The sequence below is a fragment of the Hemibagrus wyckioides genome, linkage group LG01, assembly GCF_019097595.1.
Source record: "Hemibagrus wyckioides isolate EC202008001 linkage group LG01, SWU_Hwy_1.0, whole genome shotgun sequence".
In the NCBI taxonomy this organism is placed as follows: domain Eukaryota; kingdom Metazoa; phylum Chordata; class Actinopteri; order Siluriformes; family Bagridae; genus Hemibagrus; species Hemibagrus wyckioides.
This window is the reverse complement of record NC_080710.1, coordinates 6,009,866-6,031,264: the sequence shown is the minus strand read 5'-3', so window position 1 is coordinate 6,031,264 and position 21,399 is coordinate 6,009,866. Positions and strand designations below refer to the sequence as shown.

The 21,399-nt window shown below is 39.2% G+C and overlaps 1 protein-coding gene across 4 annotated transcripts in view; it reads left to right on the top strand.

Annotated features, from left to right (window-relative positions):
- triob (trio Rho guanine nucleotide exchange factor b) overlaps positions 1 to 21,399 on the top strand; it is a 107,909-nt gene that overhangs the window by 68,301 nt on the left and 18,209 nt on the right. For all 4 annotated transcript variants that reach the window (XM_058392956.1, XM_058392942.1, XM_058392950.1 and 1 more), the window contains 12 exons: positions 496 to 605; positions 686 to 755; positions 1,700 to 1,789; positions 2,484 to 2,576; positions 2,764 to 2,875; positions 3,706 to 3,896; positions 4,528 to 4,629; positions 4,971 to 5,113; positions 7,731 to 7,830; positions 10,649 to 10,892; positions 19,630 to 19,898; positions 20,675 to 20,845. In XM_058392956.1, coding sequence (XP_058248939.1) covers positions 496 to 605; positions 686 to 755; positions 1,700 to 1,789; positions 2,484 to 2,576; positions 2,764 to 2,875; positions 3,706 to 3,896; positions 4,528 to 4,629; positions 4,971 to 5,113; positions 7,731 to 7,830; positions 10,649 to 10,892; positions 19,630 to 19,898; positions 20,675 to 20,845 — 1,695 coding nt within the window. The remainder of the gene's footprint in view (positions 1 to 495; positions 606 to 685; positions 756 to 1,699; positions 1,790 to 2,483; positions 2,577 to 2,763; positions 2,876 to 3,705; positions 3,897 to 4,527; positions 4,630 to 4,970; positions 5,114 to 7,730; positions 7,831 to 10,648; positions 10,893 to 19,629; positions 19,899 to 20,674; positions 20,846 to 21,399) is intronic.

Here is a 21,399-nt window from a genome sequence, read left to right as displayed (position 1 = left end):
CCTCTTGTACTATTATTAGCTCCCTTGGTCTTATAAAAGAATCTTGATCATATTAGGAAAAATACTAGCGTACTCTACATTGTTAGCAGAGAACCTGCAAATTATCATGTCAGGAACTGGATAACAATACTTAACGTTGGGAAAAGTGCTGTTAGATTGGCATATTTTAGCATGTCAGGAAAAAGATAAGGATACTCCTACCCAGTTTTTCAGGGTGCTAATATGATCTTGTTATATGAAATAGAAATGTGATTAGTATATTTAGCAGAACTGATTTCTAAGATTTTTATTTACTATCACTTTGCTAGCCACGTTTGCATGGAAACTAGCACATTTCAGCCTTTTATTAAAGCACTAGCAGTAGATCCCTTTTTACTTGACTAGCCAACCAAAAAAGGGAAGTATCACATGAGGAAGGAAAAAAGAAAGCAAAGAATAAATTGCTATAAATTTACAAGCATAGCAAGGAGAAACATTTTTCCTGCACTGTTGCAGACATATCTTTGGGAGATGACCAGCGGTGTGGAGGAGATTCCACCAGGGATCGTCAATAAAGAGCACATCATTTTCGGCAACATGCAGGACATTTACGAGTTCCACCACAAGTAAGTGTCCTTGAAGTCCTGAAATGGTTTCTATTTATACTTAAAGGTTTTCACCCCTTCTTTTGATTCTTGTCTTTCAGCATTTTCCTGAAAGAGCTGGAGAAATATGAGCAGCTGCCTGAAGATGTTGGTCATTGCTTTGTCACATGGGTGAGTGTTTTGGTGGGAATTCAAATCTCAAGAAAATCAGACTCATAATATATAACTAAATGAGAAAACAGAAGATTCACAGGTTTAAAGTTATATTTAATGTTATAGAACACAAAAAAATTTGTTCCTGTTCTCACTTATGTTATAGCAGCTATAAACAGTCCTTCCCTAACCAGCCTCTATTTCTTAACTATATCACCGTTACAGCACAGTTACTGGAAAACTGGAGACTTTTTCCATTAATAAACATATAAACGTAAACGTATCCTTACAGAAAACTTTATTGTAGCAACAATTACACTTTAAAGCTCTTATACTTCTTGCAAGTCCTTGTGTACGTTGTTACCATAGAAACGGTAATGTATTTAAATGACTGCATCAATGTACAGTATGTAAACCAGTGATTTGCACTACAGATGGAAGTACTGCCAAAGCTGCTGTTATAGAAAATTAATTATCAACTACCAACCAATCAGAACGGAGAATACAGCAGTGTTGTAGTATAATGTTTATCGAATCACAAGGTTAATTCACAATTCTGATTGGTCGAAAGGAGTTGATTAATTTTCTATAACAGCATCTTAGAGAACACTTCCAGATCCAGTTTGACCTTTGTTATCTTTCAAGGGCTGAACCCGCAGAAATCAATGTTTATTTCAGTTTTTACACCATTCTGTGTAAACTCTAGAAACTGTTGCATGTAAAAATCCCAATAGATCAGCACCCAGCCCATCTGGTACTGACCACCATGCCAGGGTTAAAAGTCACATCGATCACAATTCTGCTGTGAAGCTCTTGACTTGTATGTGTGCTGTAATGCCACATGATTGGCTGATAGGATAAATGCCTCAATAAGCAGGTACACAGGTGTTCCTATTAAATTGGCAGTGAGTTTCTAGATATCACACACTTTTTTTTAAATATCGTGTTATTGTCTCCTACAGGCGGACAAGTTCCAAATGTACGTGAACTATTGTAAGAACAAGCCGGACTCCACTCAGCTTATCTTGGATCATGCCAGCTCCTATTTTGACGTAAGTGTAAACTAAATGCTAAATAAATGAATTATGAATGACCCCCTGTAACGTCTTGCTGGACACATATCCGACCTCCTTTTTTCGTCATGTTCTAAAATTTAACTGGTATTTCAACCTCTCCTACAAACATTCTCCATATTTCTTTATGTGCAAAAGTTTGTACACCCCTGTGTGTAATGGTTTAAAAAGTAAGGTCTTTTCATCTGAGATTCTCATTAGATACTACTGTGGCTGAATCATTTTGTCAAGGTCCCAGCAAGGTCATATGTTTTTTTTTTCCCCAATAGCTTCCTTTCTGAGTTCTCTTTCATTTTTTTTTACTAATTTGATGTGAGAAAACTCAAATCGTGAGTCAGAAATCATTGTTTGTGTCAAGAACCAGTATTTGTGTGGTGTGGTGTGTGTGAGAGAGAGAGAGAGAGAGAGAGAGAGAGAGTGTGTCAGTCAGATTTCCCCTTTAACTCAGAAAACTCTCTCCATCTGGAGGAGAAAGTGATGGAGACCTGCAAGAACCCTCGCCTGTCAATCATCTCAACACTGATGCCCAGTCTGACCCGCTGGCTCCGCCTCAATGCTGCTCGCCCCTATTTTTACACAGTGATGTTGTTCATTTCAGTTTGGCTGTATTTCTTTCTGACATGTGTGTGTGTATGTGTGTGGTGTGTGTGTGTGTGTGTGGATGTGGGTGTAGGAGATCCAGCAGAGACACAGGCTGGCAAACTCCATCTCCTCCTATCTCATTAAACCTGTGCAGAGAATCACCAAGTACCAGCTGCTCCTCAAGGTGGGTGGGCCAGACGATGGCACCAAGCTGTGTGTATGTATGTGTGAGTGTCTGTGTGTGTGTGTGTGATCAATAATACACACTTTCAACTGGTTTATGACACACTAATTCTGCAAGAACCTCATCAGCAGGGGTCTTATTGTTTTATAAGGAGTATACCAGTGTGTGTGTGTGTGTGTGTGTGTAGGAGCTTCTGACCTGTTGTGAGGAGGGCAAAGGTGAGATCAAGGACGGCCTGGAGGTCATGCTCAGCGTGCCCAAGAAAGCCAACGATGCCATGCACCTCAGCATGCTAGAGGGTCAGTGCATCACACACACACACACACACACACATACTTTCACTATCTTTCTGTCTTTTCCACTCCCCATATCTCTTTCAGTTTCTCTCCATCACTCTATTAATTTCTCTCTCCATCACTCTTTTTTCCTCTTCATCTCTTTTTTCATCTCCATTTCTCACTAACTTCTCTGTTTCTTTTCCGTCTCTCTGTCTCCATTTCCCTCTCTCTATTATCTATACATATTTCTTTCCTTCTGTCCATCTTTCCATCTTTACACTTCATCTCTGTCACATATTCCACATTTTCTTCTCTCCATCTCTCTACCTCTTTCTCTTGTTCCATTTCTCTCCCTCTCTCTCTCTCTCTCTCTGTCACACACACACTTTTCTTATTTTAGTACATCTCTTCTATCCCCGTATCATTCTTTTTCCATCATCTTTCTGTCTAAATCACACTTTCCCTCTACACTTTTTCCATCTCTCTTTACCTCTTTAACACCTATCTCTGTCTCTCTCTCCTTCTCTCCATGTCACCTTTCCCACTATCCACCTTTCATTATCTTTCCTTCTGTCATCTCCCTTTCTATCAGTCTTGTTTTATGCCTTTTTTTCTTCATCCCTCTTTCACTTTTTTTTACTTTTCCTTCTCTCCATTTCTCTGTTCATCTGTCTCCATCCCTTCCTTTTGTCCCATTACTCTTTTTCACTCTACCAAACTCTTTCCTTCTGTCTCAATCTTGTTCTATCCTTCTATCTTCCTCTTTCTTTCACCCCATCCCCTTCACTACATCTCTCCCCTTTTCTCATCTCTGACTCTTTCTCCCACACCTTTTCTTACCTCCGTTTCAGGTTTCGATGAGAATCTCGAGTCTCAGGGCGAGCTCATCCTGCAGGAATCTTTCCAGGTGTGGGACCCCAAGACGCTGATCCGCAAGGGTCGAGAGCGCCACCTCTTCCTGTTTGAGATGTCGCTCATCTTCAGCAAAGACGTCAAAGACTCTAATGGCAGGAGCAAGTACCTATACAAGAGCAAGCTACTGGTACGACATTTCATTTCAGAGTTACATTCATGTAGGTGAATTTTAAGGAACATTAGACAGTCTCTAGTCCTGCAGTAATTACTGAGGAAGGACCTGAACGTGGCGGAAAAACCTTTCTGAAATTTCTTCCCACTGATCAGGATATATGCATGCTCTCAATTCTAGAATTACTGACTTCATTTAAGCCACTATTTCCAATTCAATTCAAGCGATGCAGTTATGTAACCATTTGCCCTCAACACATAGAACTAGAGCTTGAACTTTTCTAGAATTTTCTGCACAATACCTAATACTTCAGCCTGATTTGTACATGTATAGCACAAAAAAACTGGACCTATCTGCACTTTATTCACAACAGTCGTCCTGTTCTGCCACATATGTATAGATATTTATATCTCTATATATTTTTTTTTCTTTTGTACAGGTAATTCTACTTCTGTTTTTATTGTGACTATTTTTATTTGATTTTTATTTTACTTATTATGACACTAAAATACATGATTTACTGTTTATGTGAAAAATAAAATTTGAATTTGAAGTAATATACCGATTTACTATTTCTGCACATGTTTTGAACTAATTTCTTTCTTTTCACCTCTCTCTCTCTCTCTCTCTCTCTCTCAATCTTTAGACCTCTGAACTGGGAGTGACGGAGCACGTGGAAGGAGATCCATGTAAATTCGCACTCTGGGTCGGACGCACGCCTACCTCAGACAACAAGATCGTCCTGAAGGTGGGCGTCGGCTTTCGTGGCTGATGGAACACTGGAACCATCTGCTTGTTGACTTTAGCAGGATTGGAAAACTTTCAGGAGTCATTTGTACAAATCTGTACATCATTCTTTGTGCTTATATAACTCAGGAGTGTGTCTGTGTGGGCTACAGGCCTGTTAAGACTGATGAGTCATGTAAAATGCGAGCGTGTACACACACACACACACACACTTGTGATGCTATGATGGACTTACATGCCTATGTAACCACTCAAGTCTACATAGTAAAGTGAGCATGTGTGTGTATGTGTGTGTGTATGTGTGTGTGTGTGTGTGTGTGTGTGTGTGATTTGCACTCACAGGCCTCCAGCATTGAGAATAAGCAGGAGTGGATCAAACACGTGCGTGAAGTGATTCAGGAACGTACCATTCACCTGCGGGGGGCTCTGAAAGAACCCATCCACATCCCTAAAACCACCACGGGAGCAAGACTGAAGGGACGAAGGTACAACAATTTAACACAGCAGACAGACAGACAAACAGATAGACAGACTGACTCATCAAATAATAAGAGAGAGAGAGAGAGAGAGGGAGGATCTAAATGCTAGGACAGAACCACTATCCGACTACACCGAAGATAATGGGAATAACAAAATTTTTGCTCAAAGCTTCCCATGAAACATAGTAAACTTCCCAAGGAATTACTCTGACAACCACATATGTAAACATGGGAAGCTTCTGATTGAGCTCGGTCAAAGCCTTGGTCTGTACTTTGTCAACAGTATGGTGAGTGGAGGCTCTTTTGGATGGATGGATGGATGGATGGATGGATGGATGGATGGATGGATAGATAGATAGATAGATAGATAGATAGATAGATAGATAGATAGATAGATAGATAGATAGATAGATAGATAGACAGATAGATAGAGAGAGAGAGACAGAGAGATACTTTATTCATCCCAATGGGAAATTTACAACTTCCAGCATTATCCACAAGCATAGGTAATAAGGTAATAAATACTAAAAAATTCTAAATACTAAAAATTTAAAGCCAATAAAGATAATAAGGTTTAAGGGTTCGTGCAAAAACTGAGTGTTTTCAGCGAGTCCTGTGCAAAGCTGCGTACACCTATAGTTAATTTCATGGTTGCTCAACAGCTGATTACATGATCAGAGACTTAGATCCATTCTCCTTCAGAGCATTCACAGTCAAACCACTAACACTCCTTTCATTTCACAGCCAAATCACAGTGTATCACAAAAGGGCAAAAAACACTACCATACACCCACAGCCCAGTAAGCTGAATAACATTAGAGAACACTACAGATGGGCTCAAAACAGCACAGAAAAAAATTTACAGCTATCAGCCTCCCAAAAGTAGGCTCACTTGTAAACAACTTTCTAAATAATTTTTACCCTCACAATGGAGACGGCATGAGAACATAAATTACATATTTGATTATTTGGCAATATTACCCAACCTCAAAAGATCTAAGAATATTAAGAAGGCTAGTCAAGAGAAAGAAAAACACAGTCAATACAAAATATGACATACACTCAGAAGGAGGAGAGAACAATACATCTAAAATCAGCTTCAAACTATTGAAGAATCTCTGAATTTGAACAGTTTCTGGTTCAATTGGAATTTTATGAATAAAAACCATCAACAAGGGACCATGCAAAATGGAGACATATGGAAAAATCTTTTCAAACAACTTTATAGCAATAAAAATGAATCCCAAACAAACCCAAATATATGAAAAAATTATCAATATGGAACATACAGTTGGTAAATATTAAAACCCATTGGACTTTTCCTTTTCAGACAAAGAACTGACTGATAAAATGCAGGCTTACGAAACAAAAAAACATGTGAACCAGATGGCATTCTGAATGAAATGCTCAAATATACAGACCACAAATTAAGATTGGCCATACTAAAACAGTTCAGCTTCATACTGAGTGATGGTCATTTCCCTGACAGCTGGAATAAAGAAACCATAATACTCATTTTCAAGAATGCAGACAAATTAAACCCAAACAATGACAGAGGCATCTGGGGAGGTTGTTCTGCAGCATCATCAATACAAGACCCATACCAAAAACATCAGGCCACATCTTTATACTACATGCCCCAATTGGCAAATATATCAAATATATCAGAACAAAACCAAAATATTTGCTTGCTTTGTAGATTTCAGAAAGCATTTCATTCAATATGTAGCAAGGTCTAAACTTATGGAAATTGGTATACAGTAGGGGGAAATACAGACAATATCATAAAAACAATGTACTCAAAAAATAAACGTGTGATTATAATTGGAAATTTTAAAACTGAATTCTTCACTCAGGGGCAGGGTCAGAGGCAGGGCTGATGAATTGGCAAAACTAGAGCTAGATCAATCAGCAGAACCTGGCCTCACACTATATGACTCCAATATAAAGTCAATTCTCTATGGAGATGACCTGGTCCCGCTGTCTCCTACAGAGGAGGCTCTGCAGCAGAACACTGACATCCTGCACAGGTTCAGTCAGACCTGGGTCAAGGACTAGAAAACCAACCAAAACAAAGGTTCAAATCTTTCAAAAACCATCCAGAGGTCAGGGAAAGAGATGCAACTTCACCCTTTGGTATGACCAACATCAACTACACTATACCTCGAGCTGAAATATAGTGCAAATGGGAATCTCAGCTTGTCTGTGGATGGACTTAAGGAGAAATCAAGAAGGGCTTTCTATGCCATTAAAAATCTACCCAAGTTCAAATCCCAATTAGAATCTGGCTCAAAATATTCCAAACAGTTATACAACCAATTGTACTACATAGCAGTAAAGTCTGGGGTCCTCTTCTAAATCAAGAATTTGAAAAATGGGACAAAAACCCAGTGGAAGCCCAGCATGCAGAGTTTTGTAAGAGCATCCTCAGGGTACAGAGGAACAATTAGATAGATGGATGGATGGATGGATGGATGGATGGAAAAGATTGAAAGGCAAATATCTGTACAGACAGCCTGATAAACCGGAAGATAGATGAGAGAGAGAGAGAAGCAGCAAGACAGACAGATCTCTTCATGGTGCATGTTTTCACTTTCCTGACTTTCACCTATCTTACCCACAGAGAAGGGGAGGAGCTGGACAGTCAGGGTGACGTGAGCAGCCAGCCAGACACAATCTCCATTGCCTCCCGCACCTCCCAGAACACCCTGGACAGTGACAAGGTGAGTGCGAAGACATACACCCACCAAAATGAAACACGTTGATGTGGCTGGCATGGATTTATCACAGGATAAATAAGAATAATAAAATAATAAAATAAAAGGAAGTCTACTAGAAAGAAAGTGAAAATACTGCTTTGTTGATGTGCATGAGCTTCCATGCATTTTTTTTTTTATTTCGAATGTGTTTATATCATTGTGTTTCCTTCTGAAAGACGCTCATGCTAGCAAAGTAACTCATGGTCACCTTGCATTTCAGCACAGCTAGCCAGATGTAAATAGCCTCTTCTACAGTATGATTTACAGTATGCATTTCTGAAACATGGAATCATACACACATCTTATTTCTAACCATGTCTAGATGTATTAGACTAAAATGTGACTTAGCTCTGAGCTCCGTTTTTCTTTGGATGTCTGCATGCTACAATAATAAACCAAGCTGCAGTCAGCTAGCAAACTAAGCACCTGGAGACAGAGTTACTGCCGTCGCTGGAGTTTCTCCTCACAGCACAGACGTTCTTCCACCCACTCTCTGGCTGAGCTCGCCTCTCCCACAGACTTGTTTTTGTCACCCGATCGCCATCACATGCCTTCCATCCAGCACACACACACACACACACAGGCACGCTCAGTTTCCTGTGTGCACAAACTTAATTAAATGCACACCTAGACACAAACATCAATAATCTTGAACTAGGCAGATTTGCTGGCTACTGCAAATCTAATGTACACATCTATCTATCTATCTATCTATCTATCTATCTATCTATCTATCTATCTATCTATCTATCTATCTATCTATCTATCTAATTACACAAGAAGAAATGGATTCACAATGAGTCTTGCTCATGGCCAAAATTATTCGTGAGAAAATGCATACACTAACTCAGACAATGAGTCATATTTTTGATCAAAATGATTCAGTGATTCAAACACCAAAGCTTGTTTATGAACAGAATGATTCATTGACTCAAACACTGAATTTAGCTCATGAACAAACTAATTCATTGAATCAAACATGAAATCTTTTTCATGCACAAAACGATTCACTGACTCAAACACTAAAGCTCATTTGTAAATGATCGGATTCCCTGCCCCACAATCACCCAAACTCAAAAACTGTACGAAAGGAATGAATCAAGCTTAAATGACTCATTACAATTGTCTGTATTGATCATGTGCAACACCTATGTAACGAGCACAAGGTCTTAGTAGTGAGATCTATTTCCTCTACAAGACACACACACACGTTATTATTGTCATCTCTAAAGTGACCTGTCCTGTGTGACTACATCATTTCCTTCCATATTTGTCTATTTCTTTTTTAAATATATTTTTCAACATTGAAATGTCTTCATTAATCCGTCCAGCTAAAAAAGGATTTAATTAGCAATCCGACACAGACACACTATATCACTGTTGCACTGGTCAACACACTATGTGACGAGGTGAAAAGGTCATGGCCGGCCATGCGCGTCACATATGCACGGTTTTAATTAGTCTCCCGCTCCTTTAAATGGCTCTACCGTCTTGGGAAGCGTGTGATGCTGTCGCCGCGGCGACGCTGAGAAGTGTCATCAGCCTCCAACAGCATGCTGAAGGACCAGGCAGCGAGAGCAGATGACGGAGAGGAACGCTGTGTTCCTTTTGAGTTTTGCTTTCTGTCACTATGTATAAGGATTATAAGGGTAGATATTAAAGCTGACTTTGAATTTTTTTGATATTTAATGTGGATCACAGAAGGTGAAGATATGGAGTGTAAAAGCTCAGCGTCTGTGGCACACCTCCTCTGTTCACTGGCTATGCCACACTACCAGTGGGTATGTGATTGACTCAAATGCTGAATCATGTTTGTGAACAATTGATTTGAATCAAATTGATTCACCAAATTTAAATTTGATCTTCTCTTGAAATTATTTGTTGTACAGGTCCAGTCCATGTTAAATAAAACAGTCTTATGAATTGATGCTTTTAAATGGCTCATACGTTATGTGGGTGCTGTGCTGAACAAGTTGTAGTTTTTACATGCTATAATGTGTAACATGGCATTTAAAATATGATTTTGTTTTTTAAAAAGGAAATAATGAACAGTTTTTTAAACCAACACCTGTTAGCTTAAGCTGTAATGTCTGGACATGGTACCCATTTCAGGACTTTCAGGACTTTCAAGATAATCCATTTTTAAAAAAAATATTTACATAACTTTCCTTTCCTTAGTTTTTTATCAAAAGTGTCGTCTATTAGCCTAGATGTGCATGGTGTCCAATGATTGCTTTTGTGCTAAAGCTACAAGCATCTAAGATATCTTAATGCATGATTCATCTGCCATTCATTCATCTTCATTAACTGCTGCTCAGGGTCATAGTGGACCCAGAGCCTCTCCTGGGACCATTGAGTGCAAGGCAGGAATACAACATGCATGGATCACCAGTCAATCACAGCACACCAGGTGTACACTCAATCACACCAAGGGGTAGTTTATTGACTTTTTTAAATTGACATTTCTGTCATTTGGCAGACACCCTTATCTAGAGCGACTTACAATTTATATCATTTTATAGCTTGGTGGTCCTGGGATTTGAATTCACAACCTTCCAAGCAGTAGTCCAACACTGTAACCACTAGGCTACCACAGTACAGAGTAGCCAGTGCACCTACCTACATGTAGGAAGTGGGAGAAATCCAGAGAACCTGAAGAAAACCCATGCAAACATAAGAATATCCAAAACTCCACACAGGCAGTAAGATCAGGACTGAACCAGGGTCGCCCTTTTGCAACCCTTTTCTGCTATAAACAGATGTATGTTGCTGTCTTCCACAGCTGTCTGGTGGCTGCGAGTTGACTGTGGTCATCCATGACTTCATGGCCAGTAATGGCTCAGAGCTGAGTGTGAAGCGAGGTCAGACCGTGGAGGTGCTAGAGAGGTCTCTGGATAGACCCGATTGGTGCCTGGTGCGCACTACTGACCGCTCACCCGCCCAGGAAGGGTTGGTACCCAGTGCCATGCTCTGCATTGCCCACTCTCGCAGCAGCATGGAGATGGAGGGGATCTTCAACCATAAAGGTAAGCTGGATGGAATTTCACCGAAGAGCGAGTCATGTTTAGTTACTGGGATTGATTGAGGGTTATTCCAGGTTTTTTGTCTTATCTTCAGGGAGTATGTTTCTGAATGATGATTTTCAGATTTTAAAGCTTTGTTGCCAGGTTGTCAAATCTGATGTGACTGCAGGTTTTTGTTCCAACCAAGCAGGAACCACATCTGATTCCACTTGTTTGATCAGTTGATCTTGGATTTTGATTAACTTTTAGGTGTTGCTACTGCTTAGATGGAATGAATACCAGCAGGCACACTGGCCATTTCTAGACAAGATTGGACTCCCCTGCTTTATTGGCATTTTAGTCAAAGCTGGAGTGAGATGACTTTCTTGACTCAGCTTTGTGGTGTTTGATGTTCCACACCATTGAGCTTAGACTAGCTTCTGTATGGTCCACTCATGAGAAAATATTTCATTCCCTAGCCTAAGGGGCTTTCCATACAGACAGGTCCTTACTGGTGTAGGAGGATTCCAGCTGTTTCAAGGATGACTCAGAATGCCAACCTTTAGTTGGCTGGTAATTCAGTGTAGGTTTAAAACTTAGGATCAGTGGATTTTAAGTCTTTTGGTGTATTTCAGTCATCTATGACTTGCAGATATGCTTGTGGGATAGTAGATACAATGGTAAACATGCTCAAAGAGACGATGGGTAGTCTGTAGTACCACATATGTCAAATGAAAAGACTTTTCAAGTCTTTATAAGTAGAGATTTATTTCACATTCTGAATGTCCTGCGAGTCTACTTGAAAGTGTGTGTGATGAGGCAAGGGGCAGGGCTTCCTGGCAGTGTCAATTAATGTCAGAGAGTCCACAAAAAACTGTCAATCCTTTGAGATTCATATGTGGATATTCTTGTCTTAGTCAGAGTAAACATCACTGATAGGCATGATACCGGGAATCTGTGATATTTTTAGACTAGGTTATTATACTGAACAGAACACTAGTCTCACCCCTAGTCATAATTCACCACTGCATGCTTCACAGTGCAGTACACTATGAAGACACTGTGTCACGTGGCAACCTGTGGCATCCATCAAATGGCTTCAGGGTATTTCCGACAATCCAGAAGGTCCAAAGAGAGAATGGCAAATTATCTATATATATATGTTCATGCTTTCTAAGCATTTCTGACCACATGTACCAGTTCGATTAGAGCAGTGTACTGTCATGTCTGTGAGTCAGTACATCATGTAAAGCGCTCTGCTTGCTCAGACTTTTCTAACAAAGAGGAAGTCAGGTGCATTCATTGGCACGGTTACCAAGCGTAGGCAACTGAGGTCAGCTTTAAAGGGATGACTGGACTGTTATTGTAATGAAGCTATTGCCAGGAGTAAGGCTATTCATGTCTATTTTTTTTTTACCTTTGTAGAACACAATGTGAAAAAGAATCAACATCCGACTAAGAGCATGTTACCCATTTATAGCCATTTTCTAGCAGAGTATATTAGAGAATTATTAATCCCCCCCCCATCTATTATCTGGTTATCCTTTAAAGTATGATGTGGTTCTCAATAGATCATTAATTAGTGAATATTTGTAATGGTATGTTTATTGTTAGCATTTTTAGAGATATTGGAATAATATAAGGTGTATACTAAGGTGTATAATAAGGTGTATACTAATCAGGTGTATATTTAAAAAAAGAAATAAATTAAATCTATTAAATAACAAATTAAAGCTAAAGTGGCAACTGATATAATTACTTGGTACCCACAGGCAGTCAGTGAAATAAAAAAAAAAAAAAATCATCTTTAATTTTTTTTAAGTAATTATGAATTGAAATAAAATAATTCATAAAAAATGGAAAAATGCTGCAATGCTTGTCTAGGTGGAGAGGAAAGGATACAGCCACAGGTAAAGTAGCAGCAATAAACCAAAATTTGAAACTTTATTTACCAGATCAAGCTAATAATCAAAGGTTTATCATTGAAGGATCTTCATTGTATTATACATAGTGAACACAATTTATTGTGCAGTCTGTTATAGAAATCAGCCCTTAGTGGGGTTTTTGTAACAAATGTCTTACTTTAAACAGATTAAACAAATAGATGCTGGTAATATTGACGAATGCCATAATTGGGAAAACACTAATGGAAAGATCCAGAATCTCAAAAAAAGTCAATGAGAAGGGTAATAAAAGACAGATCCAAGCCAGATGAAATAAATTTGCTGCCACAGGAAAGGTAAAATTAGTGAAGTATTTTAAACAGTAAAACCACATAATCAGTGCACACTTGCAGGGTCTTGACCTTATGTGGACTAGAAGAATTTAAGTTTGACCACTGAATAAAATCATGGCAGTGCTCGTTAGCTGGTTATTTTCACAATATCACACCTGTTCAATGCAATGAAGAATTTGTGGAATTTGTGGAAGTGTTTGTTGGCCCTGCAAGCCATCCATGACTTGCCTGAGTAATTAACAACCACCTTACAACCCTGAAAGTATACAAGGCATTTACAGAGTGTAATTTTATCTATGTTTGAATCACCCTGCCTTCAGCTACAGAATCAGAGAACTAGGGTTGCCCCAGGTCAGGTTCTCATTCCATCATTCGAAAGACTGTATATCTTTTGACTGCAGTCGTGAGAAAGGTCACAGATTGTGCTCTCTTAGCAAGGGTCGGTAAGTATTTATAGAATGTGTAAAAAGAGACAGTCCATAGATCTGAAATATCAAATAGATTTTCTTGACAACTGGGGTGTAGCAGTATATGATTCATGCTAGTCACTCTTTGGAACCAAAGGCGAATCCTTCCCTGAATCTTGATTGGTGCTGGAAGGAGTGGCAAAGGAGCCTTGTGTGTCTTCATTGAGCAACAGGAAGAAGCCCTACTGGCCACGGCCCAGGCACTGGAACCAGCCAAACACACCCTTCAACAGGGGGACCTTTGTACTCCTCACTATGCCATTACTATATTCCTGCACTAATCGGCCATCACTCATCAGAGAGGGACTTGTCTGTGTAGGTGAAATGCTGAGGTGACCTGATATTACCCAAACCTGCCAGTCTTAATCTAGTCCAGTGTTCTTGCCACCTGGCTAAGAAAGAACCTTATTAGAACAGTCGGTATGTATTCAAAAGACTGTAACATTCCTGTAGTGTACTAAAAATCTACAGTAATAAAGGTTTGATTTAAAAATGCATGAATGTTGCTCACATAATGTTCCCATGAACATTATGGAAATATCCCCAAAGATGCCCATAAGCATTTACGAGTCTAGACTCAAACTACAAACTACACTCTTGCTTTTTCAGCTAAAGCAATGTCATCAATTTGCTCTTTGACCTAAGAAATTACAAGGCTTGGTCTTGTGAGCCAATAGAACCCGAGTGGGCTGGACTGTGGGCATCTTTTTCCTCTCTGCCTGTTAGGATTTTCTTCTTAGCATTGTTTGCTCCTACAATTGAAAATCTCATAACAGCATTGTGGAAACATTTAGTAATGTTCTCTATAAATGTCTACAAGTACTCTCATAATACCTAGAAGAAATGGCAAATGGAACATGCTTAAATATACTTTGGTCCATAATGCCCAGACAACCTTTAGCTAGTCTAGGTTTATCTGTTTCAAGCTTACACTTCCTGAAGAGATTCTTTCCAACCTATCTGCATTCCAAGCCCACTGGATCTGGGATCAGATCAGAGCAAATCAGTAGAAAATTCTTGAGGTTCTCCTTGTACCTTCCTATACTGACCAGATTGGTCTCTTCCAGGATTACTCCTTCCCTATCAAGAGAGTACAAGGGCTCAATGAATGGTTTGAGGAAGGTACTAAAGAGATTTTTTTAAGTTTTATAAGTTAAATTTATTTTTTATTAAGTTACATCAAGAGTGGAAAGTGTCTTGCTTGTCCTTTCCCCTCCTCCGTGTCTTCTTTTCCTTCAGCAACCACCTCTTTTTCTCTACCTCCCGCCCTCCATTCCTCCTTTCCTACCTCCCTCTCTCTCTTTCTCTCTCTCTCTCTGTTCCACCCTCCCTGCCTCCCTCAGTCTCTCTACTCAGCACAACCCTTCACTTTGCTCTCACATTTTCTTTCCCTCCTTCATCCGTTATGTGTCAGGAGATTTTCAGTTTGCCGTTAAACCATTCAGTAGACGCCGTGCACCCACACCTCTTTTGAGCATGGCACACAGTCTGAGCTCACTTTTGTCTTTAAGTCCCATGTATCATTTGAAATCAACGAGTGGACACACTGAAAATTGCAAGGTCTGGCTCCTGGATTTAGGTAAGTACCATGGACTTGACAGCTCAGCCTCTTTCTTTGTGTAGTTCTACTTTAGTATCTACTTATTTCTTGATTTATCTTCTACCATTGGTGTATTTAATGATCTTGATATTATACAGTCTGATGACTAAATAATACAGGATCCTGCTTTATGTTTGAGGATTTCTTATAGATGTTAATTTATGAGTTCAAATGCAGTTATTTATACATTCTTTTCCATTTGCCCCACACGAGCCAGCCCCGTTCTCACCTATTATTTTTGTGTATGTTGTTGGGCTTGAAGTGCCTCCAGGGGGTCTGTGGTACATTCCTTGCATTGCTTTCTACATCTCTGTTTGTGGTGCATGCACTAAGTTCGGCAAGCATTCTCAGACAAGCCAATTATTTTGGCTGTAACTGGAAGATCATTCATTTGACAGCTGGCTTTTTATATCTGAAGGCAACATAAAAACAATGAAATAAATCAACGTCACAGATGCTTGTTTATTTGCGGCTCACGGATTAAGTAACTGGGTCATCTCTGTTGATGCATCGTGGGTTGCTCTCCTGCTTTTGAGAACACTAAACTCAGGATTAAAATGGTCGCACTCCGAACAGTTGGTGTGCAGGGTTGTCTTTAGAAAGTCCAGAGGAAATGAAGCAGACATCTTTGTTTAATTGAGAGACTGCAAGGACTTAAGACTGCTCAGGACCTGACCTTCTTTCACACCCCAAAGGACAAGAATGTGTCATGACTATTGACTCCCTCATAAATCGAGGTGGAACAGACAGGACAAGTCCCTGCATCATGTTAACATGAAGCTTTAAACCAGGGCCTTCAAAGGAGGTCAGTCCTCATCAAAGGACGGCTCCGGAGAAACACACATAACTTCACCCAATTAGCTGATTATGTCAAACATAACATAACTAATGGATCCATGCTCGGTTCTGCATGAGTGGTCAGCTGAATCGACAGACCTCCAAAACACCCTGCACTAATCAGGCTTTTCTGTCAAGGTGTTCAGCGAAAGAAAGTCTGTAGATTTTTATGGAACCCACTGGATGCCACTACGTCTGAACTGAGGCCAATAATATCTTTTGACACCTGTACTTCAAGAACATATTTTAGGCAAAACAACATGTATTTTAGCCAAAATAACAACAAAACAACAACGCTTTTATTTTGGCTACCTTCTAACCTTGTCTTGGTGTCTGCCTACAAAATTTGTACGAACAGACATAGCAATAAAAACATTCAGCCTGACTAAAGACGGCTAAATCTTTGCTAGCTGAATGTGAATTGATCAAGTTGCCGGAAAAACCTGTCACAGTGAAACAGATATAAGCCTCATCAACTCAGAGTGTAATCAAATACCAGCTGTTTGAATATCTGAACACTTGTTTTATCACAGATGTTAGTGTGATCAGTCGAGCGAAAATCAGAAAGTGAGGCTCATGAGTGACTTTTTCCTCAGGTGATAAGACAGAGATTGATAATGCTGGTCCTGTTGTAAACTTAGTATATAATAATGAAACTTATGTTAAACCTTGACACTTAAGTATAAGAAGAAGAAAATCCAAGACCTTTATCCAAGTACCATATCCACAAAAAAGTGTCACAAAATGAACAGGCTTCTGTCACTGCATTTAAAAAAAGTTTGGTAATGGAAAGAGCATAAGCTATAAGCTAAGTAGACTTAGTAAAAGTTAGTATCTCATCTTGTGACACAAATTGGAAAAAAGTTTCAAACTGTTTATTAGTATTAAGTGGTCAAATTAGAAAAGTACTGATACCAGACAGAGTAACCTACTACTGTATGTATTACAGTAATACAACATTCTGTTTAGAGCTGTTTGTTAGCTAGCTACATTAAGTACCTTGCATCGAGTTAGGTTGCAACAAAGAGTGGAATTTGTTTCTTTTCAGAAATGTGATACAATGAAAATACCCTTTTTTTGTTTTCGTTGTATCAAAATCATTTATTGGGTAAGAGCTGTTATTTCTACTCAACTAGCTTTATTTTACTGTATCTCACCTAGCGATGTGTAATGCTGATTGCTACAAGCAACTTTTTAAAAAAAAGTTAGAAAATGGGAATGCTAGTCTTACATCACATAGCTTCAAGTTGTAGATATTATTAATATGTGAACTGTTATTGTGAACAGAAAACACACAGAAAGCTCTATGCCACCAGAACACTACCCATAAAGTGATCCAATATTATGAGAAATATATCTATTCCTTAGTTTTCTTCTGCCTCTGAAAAGAACCGGTTCCTTCGGAGTTAAAATAGACTGATGGAAGAAGCGCTCATTAACACAGATATGAATAGAGGCTTTTGTTTCTCAGGTCACTGCATATGCAACACCTCTGGCTGGGAGTGAATGACGTCCTTTTTCTTGCAGACTTTGATGCATTGAAGGTGTTAAGGGACACACACTCTCACACACACCTTAAATGTGTTGGTTATTGTGAGAAAAACATCTTCCAGTGATGAGTATTTCATATTAAATCATTTATTATCAATTAAATGAAAGTAGCATGTCTATAAGCATGTCAGTAAAACATGTAGAGGAATAAACCCCAACAGTTGTCACTCTAATGTGCCAGAGGCTAACCGTTAGTTGCCACTGCAGACTTTTTTAATGATAATTTGCAAAGTCCTCTCCTCTGAAGACTTTCATTTGCTAGAAAAAGTAAACGTTTATAGCTTTACAGCTCAGGCACTGGAAACTCCTTCCATAAATGGTGAATGAACGTCTTCTTACATCACCATAGCAACAGTTTTAAACTGTTTGTAAAAATCGAACCTAAAAAATAAAAATGTGATGCGTCTGTCATACTTTTCAAAAACACTGTAAAAGAATAAGACACAGCACATTAATATAAATCTTGTATTCAGAACTACTGAGAGCTGCTTTTACAGAAAAGAAATCAGCAGATTCAGACCAAACAGAGTTAAGCATTCAGAATAATGTGGTACTGTATAAAAGTTTAGGCAAATATACAAAACACTACACAATATAAATGTGTAATGTTAGAATTGTTGTGATGGCATAAACTCACGTCGAGCTGAATATAAGTGCCTAAGACATTGTCTACACTGGGTTTTATTTGTGTTGTGTTATTTTGGCAGATGTTGTGTATGTATGTTTGTGTGTGTGTGTGTGTGTGTGTGCGAGCGAGCGACAGTTCAGAGGTCACCGTTACAGAGGTCAAAGCAACGTTTCCAATCACAGAGTACAACAGCTGAAAACGTATCGTCATGTCAGCCTCTGTTTTTTTACGGACCTTAACTGTCAAGCGTGCATTGCAGCTATAAATCCAGAGCGGTGTTCACTGTGAAGAGGCATATGGGATATGGTGATAATAATTAATCATAATCATAATCGTTGTCATAATCATTAATATGGTGCTTGGTGGAAGACTTACTACTGGTTGTCTGTGGTTTAAACAATGGATTTGTTTAGATTTTACCTCCAACCACGTTCATTAGAAAATATCATGGGTTCTCTTTTCTAATCAAGAAGCTGTTTCCACCTGCAGAACTGACGTGCACTAGAAAAACATTTTTTCACATTATTCAGAGATTGTTATACATATATACAACACGGGCTATTTTTACTGGTATATTCTACACATTTCACACTCCAGGTGTAAAGACCCTTATTAGCAAGCATCCCAAAAATAATGCTCCCAATTAGCAACCTCCAAAAACGCTGGGTTATTAAGACTTGTGATTCTAGAGGAGATCATGGAAGATCAGTAGAATGCAGAACATCTTACACGAGCTTTACATAAGGCTCTGCTTGGTTCAGCTCAACGGCCGCAGTACTGAAGTTAAAAAAAAAAAAAAAAGCTTCTCCCTTCTGAGAAGAGGTAGAAAGAGAAAACGGTGCAGTCAACTAAAAATAGCAGTGCAGCTTTTTGGTTCAGAGTCTCTGGCGTCAAAGCATGCAATCTCACACAAGTGTATGTACTGTATATGAGCAAGCAGTTGGGACTTTACTATTCATACAATAAAGCAGCTTTACAGATATGTGGATATAAATCTAGATTTTGGTTTATACCTAATGAGGAAGCCAGAGGTGACAGAGGCAAGGAAAAAAAACCCTGAGAAGACATGAGGAAGAAACCTTGACAGGAAACAAACTTAAAGGGTCCTTATACAATTCAGTATGTGAATGTTGCACTGTAAGCATGACAACGATCAGAAATAACAACTTTCATTTTATCTCATTTATCACAATTGAGGGTAAAAGTCCTCGCTCAAGGGCCCAGCAGTGGCAACCAGCCTTAACCACTAAGCTGCCACATTAACACTCACCTTTTAACGTTGCGGTTGTTCTTTAGGTCAACCTTGTTAATTATTTTATATATATATATATATATATATATATATATATATTCAATAGTAGAGCATAACATACAAATGATATGAATGCAATGTGTAATATGCCAAATTGCAGCATTTTCACCCCTTTCATACTTGTTTCCAGACACCCTCTCCGTTTCAAGTAATGAAGGGGGAATATCAGGCAGCGCCACCCTGCAGCCAGGGCACCTGCACGGCTCGCCCGGTGGCAAGCGTCCTGGAAATACCCTGCGCAAGTGGTTGACAAGTCCAGTGCGACGTCTTAGCAGCGGTAAAGCAGATGGACATGCCAAGAAACTCGCACATAAGCACAAAAAGAACCGCAAGAGTGGAGAATCGCAGAGGGACTCGGACGAAAATGCGGCAACACCACAGGACGAGTCTCTCGAGGAGGTAAGAGGCGAAGACTAAGTAATTAAAATGCAGGTTGTAAAATGTACATACAGTATAATCCATGTTTTAAATCCATTCAAGATTAGAAAAGTTTATTGACTAGACATCCCAGAAAAAGAGATTGGGATATCTTAGATCTGCAAAATAATACGTAGCCTTAGAACATGCCCCTGTGATTACATACCATTTCTAGTGGGTAGGTTTGTTAAGGAACTTAATTCAGTTAGCTTTGGTAAAATTATATCAGGGCACGGTGACTCAGTGGTTAGCATAATGCCTCGCACCTCTGCGGTTGGAGGTCTGATTCCTGTCCATGCTTGTTCTCATGCTTTGGACACTCCAGTCCAAAAACATTTTTTGTAACCTGATTGGTGTCTCTAAATTGACTGTAATATGTGAATGGGTGTGTGATTGTGCCTTGCTATGGACTGACACGTTGTTCTGATTGTTCCCTGCCTTTTGCACCAGTTCCCTTGCAATATGCTTCAGGCTCCCTCTGAACCTGCACAGGACAATTTATTCAAAAACTGGATGGATAGAAAGTTCTATTTTTAACAATTTAAATAAGAATGATAATATTTCCTTCATGATCCCAAATGATACTACAAGTGCAATGGTAGCTTTGGGATTAAAGTTCTGTGTTAGTGATGGAAAAGTTATTAGGTATTGTAGTTTCTAATGTTTTTTACAGGAAATAATCAAATAGCATAGATTCACATTTGACTAAAAGCACAGAATCTTTTTTTCATTTTCCTTCTTCTTTTATATCTCTACAGAGGATGAGATATGAGGGCCTGAGCAGCGGCACACTTTCCAAATCATCCTCTTCAGGCATGCAGAGCTGTGGAGAGGAAGAGGGAGAAGAGGGCGCCGATTCCGTGCCTTTGCCACCACCAATGGCCATTCAACAGCATAGCCTCCTCCATCAGGACTCGCAGGATGAAAAGGTAAAGCTCCTCCCTTCCACCTATAGCACTGATTAAGATGAAGAGAATTTAATGTATAGCAATGCCATCATATAGATATCTGCAATGTTTGGTAGTACTATGTAGGGCTACACAATTAATCGATTTTCTAATCGCGATTACAGATGCCATGATTACGTAATTGTTCCACGCTGCGATTACAGAAAAAAATATCTACTTATATTATTCTGTGTGCTTAAGGAGTGTTTATTGCATGTTAAATTGTGAGGGGCGAATAAAGGCCTAATAGTCTGTAGACGTGTCCTTATCATGCCCTGATTATCCACTTGCACATGTCTATCTCATCATGTTAATTTCGCGAGCATGTGCGCTGCTAAAGAAACATCAGATAGTTTGCAAAGTGTTGCTGAGAAGAATCAAGAATCAAGAACCGAAAAGAAATGCTTTATCTGTGGTGTGGAATTATTTTTGATTCACCAGCGATGATGTCGAGCGGCATGTTATAGTGTGTTTCTGCACCATCAAGCAACACCACGAAATAATTCAATCATTTAAAATTCAGCCACAGAGTGCAA